General features: G+C 62.3%; 1 protein-coding gene across 2 annotated transcripts; it reads right to left on the reverse strand.

Annotated features, from left to right (window-relative positions):
• Positions 1 to 7,280: 7,280 nt before the first annotated feature.
• NATD1 (N-acetyltransferase domain containing 1) lies at positions 7,281 to 19,846 on the reverse strand. 2 transcript variants are annotated; one of them, XM_045778210.2, is made up of 3 exons: positions 19,542 to 19,846; positions 12,286 to 12,404; positions 7,281 to 10,394 (listed from the first exon to the last, which is right to left on the reverse strand). In XM_045778210.2, exons 1-3 carry the CDS (start codon positions 19,645 to 19,647, stop codon positions 10,278 to 10,280), a joined length of 342 nt encoding a protein of 113 aa, XP_045634166.1. In that variant the 5' UTR covers positions 19,648 to 19,846; the 3' UTR covers positions 7,281 to 10,277. The 2 variants fall into 2 exon arrangements, with proteins under 2 accessions (XP_045634166.1, XP_087723841.1); XM_087867715.1 differs by lacking the exon at positions 19,542 to 19,846 and adding an exon at positions 17,887 to 19,262.
• Positions 19,847 to 19,866: the final 20 nt, after the last annotated feature.

Here is a 19,866-nt window from a genome sequence, read left to right on the forward strand (position 1 = left end):
ACGCTGAAATACATTTATTTCAAAGAGAAACTCTGGGGGCGCCTGGGTGGCACAGTCATTAAGCCTTTGGCTCAGGTCATGACCCCAGGGTCCTGGGATCGAGCCCCACATCGGGCTTCTCCGCTAGGAGCCTGCTTCTTCCTCTCCCACTCCCCCTGCTTGTGTTCCCTCTCTCGCTGCCTGTCTCTCTCTGTCAAATAAATAAAATCTTTAAAAAAAAAAAGAGAGAAACTCTGTATTGCCTATCTGAATGGAATGTCTGTATCACATGCAGGATTCTGCAAAAATACATACAGTAAGAACAAAAAAAGTTATTAAATTCTAGCAAGATATCTTCGCTCCCCTAAAGCTCCCAGGAAAAGGAAGACACTTGCCCCCGAGGGGAGGGCTTACCCTTTAACTCTGTGCTCTCGTGGCCCAGGATCATCTCACTGGCCACAGGCCTCTGAGGAAAGACGGCCTCACACTCCGAGTAAGGAGTACTCCCCAAATCCCAGTGGGGGCCGGGGGGGATTTTCTCTCTCTCTCTCTCTCCAACCAGCCCAGCAAACACATGCTCCTTGTTCATATGCCCTCAACCTGCGCGTGGACGGGCAGCTCCTCACGACTCCCTGGATTCCTCGCACAGAGGGTCCCATGGACACTCTGTGAAATGTCCAGGCCCATGAGGTGGGTGGCGTGAGTTGGCGTCCCGACGCTGGCACCAAGCCAGCTCGGGGATGTCATCGTTCACTCATTCAACAAACATCCCTATGCTCCCGACACGGTGCCGTAGCCGGGGCTTGGCGATGAACACGACGGGTGTTGTCCTGCTTTCTGAGCTTTTGTTTCGGTGGCAAGAGTTGGTCAAGAAGCAAGGAAACAAGTAAGAACAGTCCAAGGAGTGATACAGGTCAGAATAAGATGGCGCGGTGAGGTGAAGAGTGCCCGGGACGCAGCATCAGATGGGGAGGTCTGGAAAGGTCTAGCCTCTTGCCTAGAACATGGCTGAGATACCTGGACGCACAGGAGCCGTTCTGTGACCGTGAAGCGACAAGCAGGAGGGCAAAAGGCAACATGGTAAGGCGATGCAGACGAAATGAGCCTGGACCTTCATCCTCCAGACTGACACGGGGGCACATGAAATGCCACTGTGAGTCGGGTTTTCCTAGCAGCTGAACACATGTCTAATTAGGACAGATCTAAATGACAAGGAAGGCGACGTTATGGTAATGTTTGGAGGAAGACAATTTCAGGTAGAGGAAACAGAAGTGCAAAGGCCCTGCGGCAGGAATGAGCCTGAAGGATTTGAAGAGCAGAAACAAGGTCCGTGCCGCTGAAGTATGATGAGCCTGAGAGACGTGGGTGAGCAGGGGCTGCTTCGGGTGCCTCGGATTGTACCCTTAGTGCCGTGCAAGGGCACTGGACACGGTCTGATTGAGGGTTCAGGAAGATCTTTCTGGCTCCTGTGTGGAGAGCAGCCCACAGGGCACGAGAGATCAGTCAGGAGACCAGAAGTTCAGGTGAGGGAGGGATGCTGGGCCCTGGCCTGGGCTGGCTGTAGTAGAGATGGAATCTGGGGGCCATGCGTACACACACACACACACACACACACACCTCAACACATAGGGCCCTCTTCTACCCAGACAGACCCCAGTTCGAGTCTTGACCCTGCCACTTGTCAGCTGTGGACTCGGGAAAACCTCGAACCTACCCATTTCTCTCGTACTCCTCTGTTGTGGTCCAGGACACTGAGGATCTGCCCTGACCTCCTACGCGGCCTTCCTAACCCCAACCTTCACCTTGCACTCCTTTCGCCACACTCTCGCCACCATAATTCCTTTAAAACAAATATGAACGTGGCACTTCCCTGTTTACAAGCCTTCAATGAGTCCCCCAGAAACCTCAGCAACAATCTAGATGCCTGAGCAGGCCCATGTGTTTGTTAAGCTGCTCTTAGTTCTAACAGATACACTGAACAATGCTTCAGAGGTCAGATGCAAGGTGGGCTCTCCCTCCCAGGAGTCCGCCACTTCCTGAAGGGGAAGGAGGGGTGGGGGAGGGGAGGCACCACCTTCGGAAGGCCTCCGTCCACTTCTGCCAATCAAGGACCAGGGAGGCTGGGCGATGCCGTTTGTCTGCCCAGGAAGGGCAGGAAGTGGAGTTTAGGCGACTTACGGAGTCCCTGCAACAATCTGTCCTCTGGTCACCCAGTGGCAGAGCTGCCCTTTCTCCGCTCGCCCGCTCTGCTGGACGGACAGCCCACACCACACCCCACTGGGCCGGAGGCCTCCTGTCTCTTAGAGATGCAGCGTGCTCTCCACGGGCAGCCGCCTGGCATCTAGAAGTAGAAGCCAAGTTACTGCCCACTCTGAACCAGGATGAGATGGTGGGACAGGGACAGGCTCAACGCGGGTGAAGCTCTCGGCTGAAGAAGGGCAGGCAGGAGGCAGCACGTCCCGTGGCAGGTGCCGTGGGGACCCCCGCCCTGGCTCGGCCCCGACTCTGCTCTCTGGGAGGGCCCTGCCCGTCCCGTTTTCTCCGTGGCCACGTCTGAGGAGGGGCCTGGACGCTTTCTGCAGGCTGCGCACGTGGGCGAGGTCTCGGGGGGCCAAGCCAGGGGCACATTCTTCGTGGCAGTACGATTCCCAAAATTGAGGAGCTCTCCTTCCAGGATGTGCCAGATGGCTGCACCGGCGCCCTTTCCTAACGTAGCTTTCAAGAAGCTCCATTTCTTTGCTTTTAATCCCACGTCTGCCTCCGCCTCAGTTTCCCGAAACTTCACCTCCGGAGCAGCTCAGACAGTGAGCTGGCGGGCCCAGGGGACACCGCATCCGCTCCTGCAGGCGGCCGAGACTTTGTCTACAGCGCGGAGAAAGCTGGGTTGGGCCGCTGCTGCCTTGGGCCTCCTGGGCTGTTGGTGCCCAACGGCAGTTGCCTTTTCCAACAGCGCCAGGCCGCCCACCCTGTCACCCACCTGCCTTCCACTTGCAGACCGTCCCCTTGCACGCACCTCGCTGCAAACAGACGGCACCCCCCGCACCCACTATTTTGCCTGAGTGCCCCTGAAAGCCACCAGGCTCAGTAGCGGCCTGCTCTGCCCTCCACGGCCGGAGGGGGGACGGTGGCAACGAACATTCACCCTGCACGACGTGAGTGTCCACCTTCCCGCTCTGCAGTATCTGAGTCCGCGTCCCCTGCTGCCTGACCCCTAAGCCAGGCCCGCTATTTCCCCTGCTAAGTAAGGGAGGCGCCCCAGCTCGAGGTAGAGTTAGTACCCTCGCTGGTATAGCGCACCCCCAATTGCTGGATGCTTAAAACACTACAGGAATGTATTTCTCGCTCATGGAACAAGCGGAACGGAGAGTTGGTTCTCGGCAGGGGGCGTGTGGCCACGCAGCAGCCCGGGGACCTGCGTTCTTCCCCAGTAGACGCACGGCCATCACAGCCTTGCCATCGCCGGCATCCAGCAGCGGAACGGGAAAGACCGAGCCTGGAAGGAGCCCACCGTACCCCGCGCAGCCCACCGGCTAGAAGTCAGACCCGGGGGCACGCCAGCTCCGGAGGCCGGGGGGCCGGGGGGCCGGCAGGAGCAGCTGTGTGTCCACGAGTGGTGGGCGGCCTCTACCACACCTGCAGGCTGTCCATCATCTGCGTCCCCCTCCTCCCGGGGCTCGTTTCCTGCCGCCCTCGCTTGCAGGCACGTGCAGCCTCGAAGGATCCCGTCAGCGACCTCACTGCTGCGCCTTTGCTCGCGCTGTTTGTCTCCCCAGAGCTCCCTTCCGCTTTATTCTTCCATCCATTCATCTGTCTGTCCATCCAGCCAACAAATCTTGTTGAGCCTTAAGTCTGTGCCGGGCACTGGTCCAGTCTGGGGATAACAGAACGAGCAAAACGGAACACAAACCACTGTGTTCACGGGCCTGTACCCTAGGAGTGAGATGCAGACGACAGATAATAACAAGCTAAAATAAACCGGTTCTGTATGATGTAAGAAGAAAGCAACGATTGGAAAAACTCGAGCAGAGTAAGGGAATCAGGAGGGGTGGGTAGCAACTTAAAGGCAGGGTAGGATCTGGGGAAGGGGGCCTCACTGAGAAGCTGACAGTTGGGCACAGGCCTGAAGGAGGCCAGAGAGGGAGACCCAAGGATGGCTGGGAGAAAAGCATTCTGTGCGGATGGGACCGCGTGTGCAAAGGCCCTGAGGTGGGAGTGACTCGGCGGGTGTGAGGAGCCGCCGGGAGGCCTGCGTGGCTGCAGTGTGGTGGAGATGAGGTCCGAGACCGTGGGGACCACCTCCTACGGGGCCTGTAGGCTGACGCCTTCACAGTGCCCGCCTATTTTGTAGCTTTCGACCTAGATATTCGTTCCTCAGGAGAGCCTTCCAGGGCCTCTGACTGCGGTGGGGCCTGCCTGTGCGTGCCAGCAGCCCTGTCGTGGTCTTCATACCGGGTGTGTGCCTTCCACTCCCACCCTGCCCTGTGCGGTCCCCTGAAGCTGCAGCCCCATCTGCCCCGCTCGCCCTCACATCCTCACGGGATACATAAAAGGTGTTCCTCGTGGCAATGGCGTTGGCTTCTGAACTGCAGGGTCTCCGCACGTAAAAGGAGGAAGGCTCTCCCTTCACAGGCAGATTCGACTTGGGAAATATGAATGAAGGGGCCTGATTTTCTGACCTACTTCACACCTTCAGTTGGTCTTTTAACCGATAGAACACCCGTGAATGCTTTTCTCCCTGGCTCTCCTTATCCCGGATTCCAGAATGACCACGGAGGGGCTTACTCCTGTCCTGTCTCAGCGTCCGTCCACATCGGACACGTGACTTCATCGTGGAGTGCCTCCCGAAAGAGGCCTCTCGAAGGGTCCTCCTCTGACCTCATGTGTTCCACCCTCTCCCTCACTCAGACGACTGCTGAATCCCACCCACCGACCCCACCCAAACCCCCGATCCGGAGCCTGCAAGTGTCCCCCGTCACCTACGACAGGCTCATGACACACCAGCCCATGCCACAGCAGTGTCGCGATGACCGAGTGCCCCCAAACGGGAGCTGCCGTTCTGACAGCCGTCCGGAGTCGGCCTGGCGTTGGGAGCCGTCGTGCTCGATCACGCTGGCTTGGCCGGAGCTGTAGATGGACTGGCACGGTATCAGCGGCCCTGCCCCTCGCTGGCAACAGTATTCTATCCCGCTACTCGTCTGGGGGCATCCGCGTGCCTTCCTCCCCCGGGTCACACCGGCAAGCCACATGTCCCGGAGCCCTCCGCGCCGGGCGGCCTGTTAACTTCTGCCCAGGGTGGGGGGGCACTGGCGCGAGCCTAGACGACGGTGAAGGCGAGTTTCTGGATCTGGGGTGTTTTTAGCAGCCGTGGCAGCAGGGACGGGAGGGCACCCACCCTGGGGTTTTGTTCAGGTAGCGGAGTCCTAGCGGTGGCCCAGCGGTCGTGGCTTCCGGGGACACCTCGTGCCCCAGGCGTGGCACCGCAGCCTCCCACACGTACTAACATTTGGGTCATCTCCTCACACCTGCTCGTCTCCCCCAGTGCCCCGCACTAAATCCCGTCTCTTTGCCGCACCTGACGCAGACTCTACCATGACTGACGTCGTTCCTGGTCTCAGCGACGGCCTCCGAAGAACGGTCCCTCCAACACAGGAGCCCGGGCTGGCTTGTGTGACCGGACTGGGCTGGGGCACAGTCATGACCTCACTGCCCCCCGGGGGAAGGGGCCCGTGGACGGTCAAAACTGCTGCTGGACATCTCCCCCAGTTTCAGTGCGGGGTGGAGGCGCACCCTGAAAGCAGGGCTTGGAGAGCCGCCGGCCGCTGTCCCCGGTCACCGGGACGCGACAGATACAAATGCTCCGGCGTGGGCTGGATGCTGGGGCTGCACCGGGGTCAGCAAGAGAAAGCCGAAGACTCGGCTCCAGGCCGGGGAGTGTCCTCCGCAGCCAGGGACACCTCGCTGTCACGCCCTGCGGCTGTGGGACGAGACAGGGACGCTGGAGCCCGGAGCTGGAAAATGCTGGGGGCCGCGTGACAACCAGACGCTGGTGGGGAGCTCAGGGCGCTGATTCGGAAGGAGCGGCACCCTGAGAATAGCAGAGGGGACATTCGTGTGGACTTGGGCAAAGCCGAGAAGCCAGCCCAGAGGAAGGAACAACATGAGCCAATGAATGCTTGGCTGCTCCCTCCTAGTCCCCGCCACGCCCCAGGTGCACGCAGGATGTCGTCCTCTCCTGGCCAGCAGGCCCCCCGGCCTAGCTCTGTACCTGGTAGCTTGAGCCAGAACACGCCTCCTTCCAAAGGAGCAGAGTTGTCAGAAGTCAGGTGTGTTGCTCTCGGAGACCATCTGTCCCCTAGAGTGGACATTAAGACCCAGGGCCCCCGAGCCCAGCACCGTCTTATAAAGAGGGCGGGGACTGGGTGTGGATTCTGCGGCTCTTGCTCCCTAGCTATGTGGGCTGCAGCCTAGGGACTCCCCCATTCTGGGCCTGTTTCCTCATCTGTAAAATCGGCCTGAGACCTGGGATCTCATGGCACTGCCATGACACCAGGCTGGACAAGATTTTGAAGGGCCTTCCTCTTCTTTTTCTGTTCGGGGTGGCACCGTGATCCCGAGTGGGAACTAGGAAAACTCCCATTCAGGGGTCCCTCCCTCCCTGAGCCGTCTGGTGGGGGGCAGGGAGTGGGACAGACGTGGGATGTGGCCACACGGCCCTCGAGTGCAGTGCCTGGCTGTCCCCATGGGGTTGCATGGGAGCCTCCTTTCTCCGGGGGACCAGAAGCGCCGGGGAAGGCTCTTTAGTGGGGAGAGGGACAGTCTTAGAGCAGTAGCCGAGGAGACGTGACAGGACATCACAGTGTCTTGCTGGCAAACCCCATCCGGCTGCTCGGCAGGCCCGGTGCTGACAGCGCGGCTGCGGCCTCAGGAGGTGGGAGCTGTGACATGGGAAAGGATGGCCAAGTCCCCAGATCCGGACGCCACTGCGCTCTTGCTGGGAGACCTCAGCCAAGCTCTGGGTGCCTGTCAGAGCCTCGCCTTCCCTACCGGAAAACGGGGGCTTCGCTGTCCATTAGATAAGAGGCTGAACACCGGGGCCTGGGACAGAGGAATGGCGAGCACCTGCCCAGCCTGCCCTCTCCCCTCCCTCCTCACACCCCACGGCTCCTGAACTTTCCTCCTCGGTAAAAGGGGGGCCAGTGATCAGACTGCCGTGGGGATGGCGCAGGACCGGGTGGGGGAGAAGAGCCCCGGGCCCGAGTGCCCGCCGTGCGGCTTCTAGAAGCAGTCCTGCAGCCAGCACACTAGGTCACACCTTTTATTGAAATGTACGCCATGCAATCTGTTCAGGAGTTTGAAAAGTAACGAAGGGAGCGGGTCTGGAGACCGGCCTTGGCCCAGACACCACCTGGAACAGGTCCTGAGTAGGAAAGGCACATGAGTTACCACCTATTTTCACCGGCAAGAGAAGGAACCCCCCTCCCCCGAGCGAGACACGGCAGGAGAGCGCAGGGCCTTTGGGGCAATCTCCTGGAAGGGGGGCGCCACGGTGGGATCCCCGAGCGTCCCCCTGCCCCTGCGGGCGGAACCGGCCCACGCAACCTGCCTGCCCAGGAAGGGCTCCTGGAGCACCCCGGACGGGTGCGGGCGAGGCTGGAGCAGCACCCAGGGGCGAGGCGGGGCGGGGGGCAGGCCGGGGAGGTGGGCTGGGCGCTCCGGGGCTGCGTCTGCTGCAGACCAGGGTCCCAGCCTCGGAGAGCAGGCTGTTGCTGCCTCGAGGCTCTGCTGAAGACTGAGGGCAGGCTGGCCGCTGCCGGGGGCAGCGTGTGTCACTTTAAGGCGGCCGGGGGCCAGGAGGCTCCAGGTGGCTCCCGCGGGGACTGGGGACAAGCTGTTCCTGAGACCCTGCATGTCTCCTGGTTCAAGTACTAAGTGTTTTGTGTGTATGCTGGCCAGGTGTGGCGTGTCCCCTGCGGTTAGGAACACGGGTTCGGGCTGGGACACATGGAGGACCGGGACAGGGCTGCTCTCTCAATGCCACCTGGCTCTTGGCTCCCGTTGGCCCTGCTTGCCCCGGGGGCCTCCCCGGGGTCCTGTGTGCTACTGCCGTAGGGCTCCCTGCCATGGCTGGACTGGGAGGGCCCTGGAGCCAAGTGGTCTCCTGGAGCACGTTCACGTCACCCTGTAGGCCAGGGGGAAACAGCACCAGTTTTCTCAGCTACTGGGCAGTTTTCATGACGGAGGCTGTTTGACCTTGGGGAGACATGTGTGGATGAGGGGAGGGAGCGGAAGGGGACCCATAACCCCCCTGCCCCAGGAGTCGGAGGGAGAAGGCCCGGACCCCAGACTGGCCCATCCGTCTACTCTTGGGCCTACGACCCACTCTTCCCTTGAGCTGCGCCAGGGATAGGACACCCCCAGCCTTGGAGGGGACTCGGCTGAACCTACTTCCTGCCAGAGTTCCTCCCACCGCGGACTCCCAGCACAGGAGAGGCCTGGGGGCTTCTCCGGCTCCTTGCGATAGCCCTTTGCAAACAGAACTGAGGAGCACGGTGGGAAGGCGAGGGGTGCCCTCAGTCCTCGCGGGTGAGGGGGGATCCTTAGAGGCCGGAGTGGGGCTCGGAGCGAGCACATGGGAGGGGGTGGGGGGTGCCGAGGACAGTGCCTCTCTGGGGCTCAGGGACCCCCGTGGGCAGGCTGCCGGGCACTCCATGCACACCCTGATTTAGACGTTCCTGCCGCTGGGGGGGAAGGGGTCTGTGCCAACGTCTGCGGGGCTCCTGAGCTGCTGCGGTGGTTGTGGTGAGCTCGGTGCCGAGACCGGGAGCAAAGAGGTAAGTGGGACAACCACAGGCCGAGGCCCGCTACCACAAGTCAGAGAAAGGGAGGGGTCACCGTGGCGAGCAGTCCCCCCAGCACACACACCCCCCCAAGCCCGCCCCCAGCCCGAGGCCTGGAGCAACACGGTACCCCCAGGGATGTGCTGTTAGCCGATGTCTCAGCCCCAAAGGGACTCTGACTCCAGGGTCGCCCTCCAGCCCCACACAGAGGCAGGCATGGATTTGACCCTTGCAGGAAGGAGGGCACAGGAGGTCAGGACCGAGCCCTCAGCAGCTCATAAAGCCTGCGGAAGGAAGGGTGCTGTGTGCACCTCCCAGGCCGTTGCCAGGAGAGATGGTCTGGGAGGGACCCTGGGAGCCCAGCCAGGCAACAGAACAGGCCAGCCAGAAGCCTGCCATGAAACGGAAAGGTGCTCTGACGTCCGATGTCCACAAAGGAAATCCCTCTCTAGAAATGTTTCTCCCCCTTGGGGCTGAGGATGGTTTTGTGAGGACAGTGTGCCCCCTCCCACCTGAGCTCCAACGGGTCCTCTGTGACAAAGCCCACCCATAGGGTGGCCAGGAGGCCGGCGGAAGGGGGGTTCCCAGGGCTTGGTGCCCGGGCTGCACCTGGGCCTGGCTCCAGGCAGACGGGGCAAACAGGAGGGCGGCCACAGGGGACGGGGACTTCAACTTCCCGCAGAGCTGACAGAGGAGGGATTAAGGGAGCAGGTACCAAGGAGAGAACACCCAGCGCTCCCTCCATCGTCACGCCACTGACGCACAGCCCTGCACGTAGTGTCCCGTGTGTGTGCATATGCGTGTGTGTGCGTGCATGTGTGCTCACGTGTGCACGGTCGAGCCGCGGTGGGCACCCCGTCCACGCATTCCAGGCTCTGCCCACGAGGAGGGCTGCCCCTCGCCTCGGCCCGACCCCAGCGCCGGGCGCAGAAGCTGGACGGAGAGCAGGCCGGCGGCGGCAGCCGTGGCGCGGTGCCACGGCCCCGGGAAGTGGACGCGAGGTTTCTTATTGCTGCTCTCCACTTGGGGAATGCCCTCCTGTCGGCACGAAGGACACAGCCCTAGGTGATGGCACAGGGGGCCCCGCATCAGCCCTCCTGCTGATCGCAGAGCAGGGACCAGCAGGCGGGACCCAGACAGGCCACCCTGCCGTCCGGGCCGCCGGCCCCCGCAGGCCCCCCCACGAAAGGCGGGGGTGGCCTTCCGAGGAGCCAGCCAGCCGGTGTTTGCAGAGCAGGAAACGCCGCGACCTCGGCTGCCCGGCCTCCCCTTCACCACAGTAGCTGGACCACTGCCCGTCGTAGGCCGGCAGCCTCCGGGGCCCCCGATGAGCTGAGCGTCCTTACAAAACTAACTCTGAGTCCGCCCCCGGGGGGAGCAGGTTTCCTGAGAGCAGGCGGAGGGCTGGGCGAAGGCCGCGAGGAGAGGGCTGGCGCGGGGGGCTCCTGCCCGCGGCCGGGGTTATGGCTGGAGGCGCTCCAGGTACTGTGGCAGTGGGTTCTCCTTGACGTACTTCTGGAGGTACCAGCACGTGAGATGGGCCTTCAGGTCCTCCTCCACTACAAAGTCCAGCGCAGCCTGCGGCCGGGCAGAGAGAGGCGCGGTCAGTGCCTGCAGCCCACGGCCCCGCCCCCACGCCTTCCCGGACTCCTCCCTCCAAGGGCGGCAGCTGGCGGCCACGCCACCGTTCCTAGCCGCCGGCCACAGCATGAGGCAGGTGCCGCCGCTGCCCTGCTTTTGCAGTGGGGGCGACCAAGGCAGAAAGCTCGGGTGAGCTGCCCGGGGCCGCACGACACGGCGGCGGATAAGCCAGGATTGGGTCCCAGGGCCCCGGGAGGGCAGTGTGCACACGGGCAGCCCGGCGAACCCAGCGGCAGTGTGGCCACGGCTCTGTGCATCTAGAAGGGCAGCAAGCAGGCACTAAACCAAAGAACCCCTGGCCCCGCGCCGTGTCTCACCTGTCCCGCACCCCCCCCACCACGAGGCCTGGCGGCCACCGCGCCCACCCCATCCAATCTCAGGGCCTCTGTGCCCGCAAGGCCTACAGCTCTTCCTCCCGCATCTTCACGTGGCCGCTCCTTTGATGCCTTGTCCTGGAACCTCACCGTCTGTCTGCGTCAGGGGCGCCCCAGGGCTCCCTGCATGTAGCAGAGGTCACGCTTAGTTATTATGACAAGGCTCCCGAAGCGGATGGCGGGGGGGGGGTGGAGAAGCGATGAGGGTGCCAGCGATGAAGGGCGGCCTTCATCACGGCTGTGGTTGTTCTCACCAAGGGCTCAGGAGACAGCGAGCGAGGGCAGGCCCCCTACCCCCAGTGCCTTGCAGGATGTCCTGCATACAGCTGGTGTTTAATAAGTGTCTGCCGAAACAAAGTGGAGGACAGCCTGGGTGGGGCTGGCTGGTCTGATGAGAGAGGAGGAGCACTTACTGAGCACCTACCAGGGACCCTGTGCTTACAGCCCGTGTGAACCGCCAGCTCCACACCCCTGAGCAGGCCTCGCTGCGCCTCCCTGTCCACACCCCATCTCAGGGCTCACAGCCCGAGACCCTCGAGGGACCGGATTCCAGTCTCTCCTCCCATTTCACAGAAAAAGAAACGGAAGGCCCACGAAGGCAGCCATCAGAGGCCACATGGTGAACGCCTCCGTGCCCTCAGCAGGCAGGGCTCACGGGAGCCACGGACGGGGGCATCCAGAAGATCCCACGGCTGCCAAGGCTCCCCAGCATTAGGGAGGGGTGCACCCAGCTCCACGGCCCGCCTCCCCCCTACCCGGGTCAGTGACTCTCAGAGTTTCCTCCGAGGCAGCACGGGACAAGCCCCACAGGGCAGCGCGGAGGCCGGGCCCGCTCAGGAAGAGCCAGCTGTGTCTACAAGCCCGGGCACGAGCTGCTGGCCCTGGCGGCGGCAGCCAGATGAGGAGAGGGGAGGGGGAGAGGAACACAGCCCCGAGGTGGGGGAGCAGGTGGGCAGGGCAGCCAGAGGGAAGACCATGGGAGCTGTGGTCACGAACGGCTCAGGACCACGAACGGAAGGCCAGCCTCTGTTCTGGGCTGCAGTTCCCCGCAGGAAGCCCGCACCTGCTCTCCAGCCGGCCTGGGCTCTGGGGACGCAGGGCTCAGGGGCACAATGGGACGCAAGCCGCTGTGCTCGGACAGTCCTCTACCTGTTCGTTCAGGAACTTTACTGAGCACCTATCACGTAGGGGCCGGGCCCGGCCAGCAAGCCGCTAACTTACAGCAGGTGTCTGTGGCCCCGGGGGCCTAGCTCCACACAACCCCGGGCCCGGGCCCAGACCCGCCACCGCAGAGGAGCCGGGGGAGGGCAGAGCGCTGCCGGACAGCCGCCCGCTCCCGGCTGTAGCCTGCTGGCAAGGTGACGCCGTCCGCACTCTGGCCACGACACAGGCCCGGGCCGGCCCCCCAGGGCCACGGTTGAGCCGAGCGAGAGGGCGGCACCCCCTCCCCCTACCTTAGCCAGGTGCTTGGCGATGCCGCGCCCGCGGTAGGCGTCGGGGACCTCGGTGTGCTGCAGGTCCACAATCCGCTTGCCCACATACTCGTAGAGCAGGACGGCCCGGTCGTGACATCCTGCGGAGGGAGGACGGCCAACAGGTGAGGCCCGGGACACGCTTGGGGCTTAAGTCACGCAGATGCAGGGATGGGAGTCTGGAGCCAGGGTGCCGGGGTTGGACCTGGAATGACCTCTCTGTGCCTCAGTTTCCTTACCCATAAACGGGGGCATATAATAAAGCATTCCTCATCGCGTTGAGAGGACCGAGTGAGGTCATGTCTACACAACGCTAAGAGCAGTGCCTGGAACACAGGAGCACGTGAGCCTTTGCTCTGGTAACCCCTCTCAGCACACGTCATCCACCCAGCCAGCCACCCTATCTGTCCATCTGTCCCTTCAGCCCTGTATCCATCCGTTCCATTCGACAGATGTTTGCAGAGCCCCAGGCACTGTTTCTGGTGCTGGGACTCAGCTGCAAACAAGCCAGACAGAGCCTTGCCTGTAGAAGGGGAGACAGAGGGTAAACAAGAAAAGCAAGTTAATTAGCTTGCAGGGGTGGGGCAGGGACGGAGGGCGTGCTGCGTAGAAACAGGAAGCAGCAGAGGGAGTCATCCGTGGGATGTCTCCGGGAACTGTGTTTTGGCAGAGGGAACAGCCAGTGAAAAGGCTCTGAGGCAGGCGTGGGTCTGATGGGTTTGAGGGACAGTGAGGAGGCTGGGGTGGCAAGCAGCGTGGGCAAAGGGGAGGGTGGGGGGTGCTGAGGGCAGGGATGTAACAGGACCAGGTGCTGCAGAGACTTTAAGTCACTGTGAACTGGGAGCCACAGGAGGGTGCTTGACAGAGGAGGGACCCGAGGTGACTGGGATTTCACAGGACCCATCTGGCTGCCACGAGAACAGACCCGGGACAGATGAAGGGAGACCAATAAGACGGCCGCTGCACTGGCCCATGTGAGTGACGATGGGGACGCGGACGTGGGTAGAGGCAGGGGGGTTCGGGAAGAAGTCGGACTCAGTGTTGTGAAGGTTTAGCGGCAGGACTTGCCGGCGACCTGGCCGCGGTGAGGGAGAGAGACGGGTTCGGGACGACTCCACGGTCCATCGTTTCAGGCCACTGTAAGTGTACGAGGGACAAATAAAGCGGGTTGGGGGTGAGAGGGGGCCATTTAGCCAGGGGCAGTCTGCGGAGATCCCTCCAAGAAAACCTCGGAGTTGAGGGGGTAGCTGAGGGAGGGACGGGCTGAGGACTCGGTCGATGGAAAGGCCCTGAGGTTAGAAAACACAATTCAGGGGCGCCTGGGTGGCTCAGTCGTTAAGCATCTGCCTTCGGCTCAGGTCATGATCCCAGAGTACTAGGATCGAGTCCCGCATCGGGCTCCTCCGCTATGAGCCTGCTTCTCCCTCTCCCACTCCCCCTGCTTGTGTTCCCTCTCTCGCTGGCTGTCTCTCTGTCAGATAAATAAATAAAATCTTAAAAAAAGAAGGAAAAAAAAAAAACCACATTCACCAGTTCTAAAAGGAAGCACGTCAATGCCAAGTGTCTTTCTTTAATTTTTAAAGCAAATAATCTCTCATGTGTTTTAACTTCAAAGCATCCGAGAGAATTCGCTCCTCATTGCTGCCTGGGCTCCCAGCCCGTGGTGAGTGTGGAGGGCTGACAGGCCAAGAGATATCAATGACCAGACCAGGGTCTCACAGCAAATCGGACATGGCAACAGGCTCTCATCCCACGTGGGAGGCTTTCTGTTTCTCCCCAGAGCTCCAGGAGGAGGCTGTAATTCATCTGCCCATTTCCAGATGGGGAAACTGAGCTCCACAGACCCAAGGACCACAGCAAGTACCAGGTGAAGCAGGTACCCAGGCCTCCCTCCCGACCCTCAGCCCCACCTCAACACGCCTCCTACCCCCTGCCTCCAGGCCTTTGCCTCCGCAGTTTCTTCTGTCTGGAATGCCCTTTTCCCTTCTTGGCCCCAGCGCGGGTGGCCCCAGTCCCGCCTCCTCCCCACACCTCGGGATCCCCAACGTCTCCCCCTCTCTGCAGGCCGAGTGACGGCCACCTGCCCCCACTGGGTGGCATGGGACTTGGCTCTTGGCTCCCGCGTCTGTACCGGGGAGTGAATTCGGCTCACCCAGTAGGGGAGAGCAGAGATCGGGAGGCTATTTTGGGCCTGAGCTGGTCACCAGTCACTGAAGGAGCTGCGGCCTGTCTGCCCTGGCCATTTAAGGACCCAAAACTCACGGAAGGCCTACTATGTGCTGGGCAGGGTTTGGAGCGCTGTGCCTGCAGCCCTGAAGAAAACTGACTCCACCTTCCTTCAGGGAGGGAGACAGATAAACAATACCATTGTAATAGTAGAAACTCGAAGGTGATAAGCTGGGATACAGCAGAGAAGGCAGGGGGCTGCCATCTTACATGGCGTCTACAGGGAGGCCTCTTTTGAGCAACGACCTGGAGGACGTGAACGATCCGATCTCAAAGGAGATGCAGGGGATGAGCTGTCCGGTGCCAAGAAGAGCACGTGCAAAGGCCCTGAGGTGGAATGTTCAAGGATCAGTGAGTGGGCGGGGCTGAACCCGAATGAGGGACAGAGAGCAGTAGGAAGCCATGTTGGGGTCCTGGCGTTCACGGGCTGGCCTTTGGGGAGATGACAGGCAGCTCACACCCGTGGGGCCCTGCCACGGGCAGTCCTGTGCTCGGCTCTCTCCACACACTATTCGTCACCACCGTCTTGCAAAGTGGGTAAGATTCTTACAGCCCTGTTTACAGATGGGGAAACTGAGGCTCCAAGAGGCAGTTACACAGCCTGGCAGCATGTGGGGCTGAGCTCAGAGTTTGCTGGCTGAAAGAGGTACAAAGAGGCATCTGGGGTCACCCGTGTGAGGGAGAAAGCTCCATGGTGAACCCCCCCAACTGGCCAGGCCGCAGCACTCTAGGCTGGGCAGGACCCAGGCCCCTAGCGGACTATCTTGGCACACCTGGCCTATGGCCGGGCACCCACCTCGGCCTTAGAGGGGCAGCGAAGGTCACCTTGTCCCAGCCACCGACACCTGACCCGGCCCAGTCCACCCCTACCCCACCAAACTGGTCTGGAGCGCCCCAGGAAAGGGCCAGCCTCCCGTGACTCAGGCCAAGATCAACGAGGTCCTCCACGCCTTGCCTTCCTCTCACACGCTGCTCTGACCCTTCAGCAGTGCACGGACATAACCTTCGAAACGTGCCTGGAATCTGGCCGCCGCGCCCATCTCCGCGGGCACCCCCTTCCGGCTGCCTTGCTGGCTTCCCTGCATCCGGCCACTGGATCCTGTGTGGCCTCTGCGGGGGCCCGGGTCCAGCCACACTGGCCTTGCTGTCCTCACACACAGACAGCTCCCGACCCCCCAGCCTTTGCCGCGCTGTGCTGGTCGCCTGCTCAGGCCCTAGGCCCTTATCTGGACGGGCTTCGTGAGCTGTCAAGCACTCCGAGCCTCACAGCAAGGGGGTCAGTGCTTGCCATCGGGGGCACAGGGACAAGCCCAGGGCAGGCTGGAGCTCTGAGTTCCAGTCCCGGCTCTGCCAGGTGACCTCAGGCCAGTCCTGACACCTCTGCGTCCAAGCCCTTACCTGTCCTGCCTGGGACCATCGCTGCCACCCTCCTGGACCTCAGAATCGCCTCGAGACCGTGAACTGGAACTAGTTTTGAGAAAAGGGAAAGCTGCTCCGCTCGGCGGGGGGGGAGGGGGCCTGCCCTGGGTTTCTCCACTCCGGTACCCTCCACCCAGCCCCAACTCAGGACCGAAGTCCCCGGGAAGCTACCAGGAGACGCGGTCACCAAGAGATTGTCTGCCCTGGCAGGTGGAGAAAGAGGAGCTGCGATTCTGGGTGGGAGACGTGGGATCTCTGCAGAGGGACACGATCCCTGCTCTGGCCAAGCCAGGCCTGAGAGGAGGGCCAGTGGATCCAAACCCCATGGTACAGATCAGGACACTGAAGGGGAGGCAAAGCCAGAACGCGGGCCCCTGGGAGGGGCGACACCAGTGGCTCGGAGGTGGCTTTGACAAAGGGGCTGCAGCCAGGAGGCACTGAGGGCAGGGCCTGGGGCTACCCAGGGAAGTCCCTCCACACAGCGGGCGAGGCCCCTCGCCACACCACGCGTCCTCTCCCACCCTCCCTGCTCAGCAACACTGCTCCAAGGGTCACGGGACACTGTGGGGTGGCAACATGGAGTCAGGCCTCAAATCCAGGATTGGGATCTGAATGCCATGGGACTCGGTGCTTCGCTTTCAGTCCTGCGGCCTTCGAGGGTGCCGACGGAGGCCAGAGGTACCCGCTAACCCTCTGGGGCCTCAGTCTTCCCATCTGCAAAATGGGGGTCAGGAAGGAAGTGGAAACCACCAGGATCCTAGGACCCCCAGACGACCCTCCTCCCTGCGGCACGTGGACAGTCAGTCCTGGCTGCGAGCAGAGAGGGAAGGTCAAGGAAGGGACCGCCCAGGGGTGGGGGCTCAGTTCTGGCTTAGATGCCACTGGCTGTGGGCCCTGGTCTCCCCGCCTACGAAATGATGACATACAAGCTAGTGTTTCCGAACGTGAGATGGGGGCGACAGGCCTGGGCTGCAGCATCGCCTCACACGCCACGTCAGTAAGAGCCATGCACACGTCCTTCTCCGTCTGTCCGGGACCGGCCATGTCTCCGCCGCCCTGCTCACGACGTCCGGACCAGTGCAGTAGCTAACTCCCTGCTTCCGCCTTGCCCCACACAGGCTGCTCCCCTGGCGCGGCCAGACGGAGCCCGGGACACCACCCAGCCTCTGCTCAGGACCCTCCGAGGCACCCACCTCGCAGGGAGTCAAAGCCAAGTCCTCACTACGGCTTCCGTGGCCCCCGTATCACCGCCCCCCCCGACCTCTTGAGCGTATCTGCTGCGATCCTCCAACCCTCCCTTCTCCATTACTCCAGTCTCTACCGCCCTGGACTCACGCCGGGCAACCACAGGGCCTTTGCTGCTGCTGCTGCTTCCCCTCGGAGTGCTCTTCCCGCTGGAGCTCTCCCTTCCTTGTCTCTTTTAGGTCTTTACTTAACTGGCCCCTTCCCAGAGCGGCCCTCCGGGACACCTGATTCTAAACAGCAGCCCTTTCCCGACATGTCTTTCTGCTGCCCTGCTGTCTTCTCACCAGGCCCTTGCTTTCTAGGACACTTTACACCTTCCTTAGTGTCCACGTCCTTCTAGACTGTCTGTCCACGAGTACTCAGCACCTAGAGCAATGCCTGGCACACAGCAGGTGTGCAGTTAAGGGCTTGCGGAGTGAATCCCAGTTCTTCCACCTCCAAGGTACAGGACCCTGAGCCACTCGGTCACTTCCCTGCGTCTCGGTACCCTCATCTGTACAACAGGAAGAGCCGTTTCCCCTCACCCCTCCCTCGCATGCCCACGGCCTGCCTGGGACACAGGGACTGCAACGCAGCTGCCCCAGCTGTGCCCTCACGCACAGCAAGAGCTTGCTGGAAGCTTCTCAGCACAGCCCTGCCAGGGGGATGGCCCCGGAGCCCTGGGGCTGCTCTGCTCTCAGCCCAAGCACTCACCTCTCCCAATGGCTACAAGGAGCCAGTCTCCAGGCCTTGCCCTGTAGTTCCGCAGACTCTGTGCCACGCTGTTCCCCTCCCCAGCCGAGGCCGGACTGGGCCCCGACACAGATGATCTCCCCCCACGCCCCATACGCACAGCCGGACCCCACCTTCCAGGCTAGAGAGAAGCTGGCGGCCCCCCACTCCTCCCTGGGCTGGGCTGGGGGATCCCCAGTCCATTTTATAGTTAGCCACTTGAGGAAGGGAAGGAGACAAGTTTAGAAATATGGTGAGGATGTCCAGCCTTGACCACAGCCAGTTAGAGGGGTGGTGTCCTCTGGCTGTACTGATTCGCAAAAAACCAAACCAAACAAAACAAAACAAAAAAGGAAAACCCCAAACATTCCCTTTTTCTTCTGTCCCTGTGAATGTATAAAGGAGCCTCTTGGGCCCCCGAGGGAACCAGAGGCCTCTCTGGAACCTCAGGAAAGAAGATCTGAAAAACCACAAGGACCCTCCCCACAAGAATGGCCAGCCCTGAGTGTCAAGGCCAGCTGGGCCGCGGCGAGCAGCATGGCGGTGGAAGGACTTGCGTCCACGTGGAAAGAACGCTGTGTAGGGTCAGCTGGGCCCAGGTCTGAGGTCTGGGACTTTGTGATGCGGGGCAAGTCACTCCTTCGCTAGGGTTCAAACCTCAATCTACTCATCCGTAACGTGAGGTGAAAATGCCCCCATCACAGGGAGGTTGTAACAGGGATGTGGTGGGGCCCGAGAAACGTCCATGCCCCAACCCCAGCCCCGAGAAACTTTCTTTACAGAAAATGAAGACTTGACTCTGCTTTCTGGTTTTAAAAACAACCATCGGTCTGTAGAGTAGCTCTTGCTATGGGCTGCTAGCGGTATTCTAAGCCTTCTTTACCCTCAGGACAGCATTTCATCCCTACAAGCAGGGGACAGGTGTGCACTGGTGTTACTCCCATTGCCCAGATGGAGAAACTGGGGCACAGAGATGAGGCAACTTGGCCAAAGTCTCAGAGCCAACAGGGCTGATAGTGACACCTTCCCAGCCATAGTCCCCACTGAGGCAGACACCCTGGTCTCCCTCAGCCCCGGAAGATTCCCCCAACTACCCCCGTGCAGAAAAGCTAAAGTTCCCAGGGGCGGCAAGAAGCCATTTAACACCCGGGGAAAGGGAGGCGGTCACCCTTGACCCACTCTCCAGGATCTCCAACAGCAGCCCTCAGGGGGTGTCCAACACGGAAAACTGCCGCGCTTGAGCGGGTCCCCTGCGGGTCCCCTGCGGCCTGAAGCCCGGTGCTGGCAGCAGAGGACACGAGAGCTGACCCTACTCCTACCTCTGCCTTCCCCGGGGGTCCCCTGCCCGCCTGCCCGCGGTGCTCCGCCTGGACACGCCTCTCCCGGGCAGCCCGCTCCTCCCAGCCCCGCGAGTCGGCCGCGCCCCCACCTAGCCCGCGAGCGCGGCCCCGGCCTGCTCCCCGAGCGCTGGGCGGAGCGGCACCGGAGCGGCGGCCGCCGAGGCCACCCCGCGGCGCGCGCTCGCGAAGCCCCTCCCGGGCTGCGGGCCGGGGGCGCGCGCCCCAGCTAGGGGGCGGCCTCGGCGGGCCCCGCTCGCTCGCAGACAAAAGGCGGGGGCGGGCCGGACGCCGCGTTACCGTTGAGCCGGACGGTGAACTGGCGGCGCCGGCGGTCGTGCTCCACGCGGATGGGGCAGCCCTGCTCCAGCGCGCCCAGCGGCACGGCGGCCGCCGAGTGCGCCATCTGCGCGCCGGGCAGCGCCGGGCAGCGGCCGCTAGGAGCCGCGGCCCGCGCCGGCTCGGCGGAGCCGGGCGCGCGGAGAGGCGCGCGGGCCCGCGGCGGCGGCGGTGGCGGCGGCGGGGACGGGGGCGCGGGGCGGCCGGCAGCCCGCGGCCGGGAGACCGCAGGCGGCGGCGCAGAAACTGACACTCGGCGGCGGCCGCGGCGGCGGCAGCAACAAAA

This window comes from Ursus americanus, chromosome 14, assembly GCF_024610735.1.
Source record: "Ursus americanus isolate L20-20 chromosome 14, mUrsAme1.1.p, whole genome shotgun sequence".
Taxonomy (NCBI): Eukaryota; Metazoa; Chordata; class Mammalia; order Carnivora; family Ursidae; genus Ursus; species Ursus americanus.

What these genes read in the sequence shown, in the direction of transcription:
- NATD1 (XM_087867715.1), bottom strand. Translation starts at nt 18,019, where the DNA reads ATGGGGCGTGGGGGGAGATCATCTGTGTCGGGGCCCAGTCCGGCCTCG. An exon ending in CCTTGTAGCCATTGGGAGAG is followed by an intron (nt 12,405 to 17,886) that starts GTGAGTGCTTGG and finishes CTCCCTCCGCAG; the next exon opens with GATGTCACGACCGGGCCGTC. An exon ending in TCGCCAAGCACCTGGCTAAG is followed by an intron (nt 10,395 to 12,285) that starts GTAGGGGGAGGG and finishes GCCCGGCCGCAG; the next exon opens with GCTGCGCTGGACTTTGTAGT.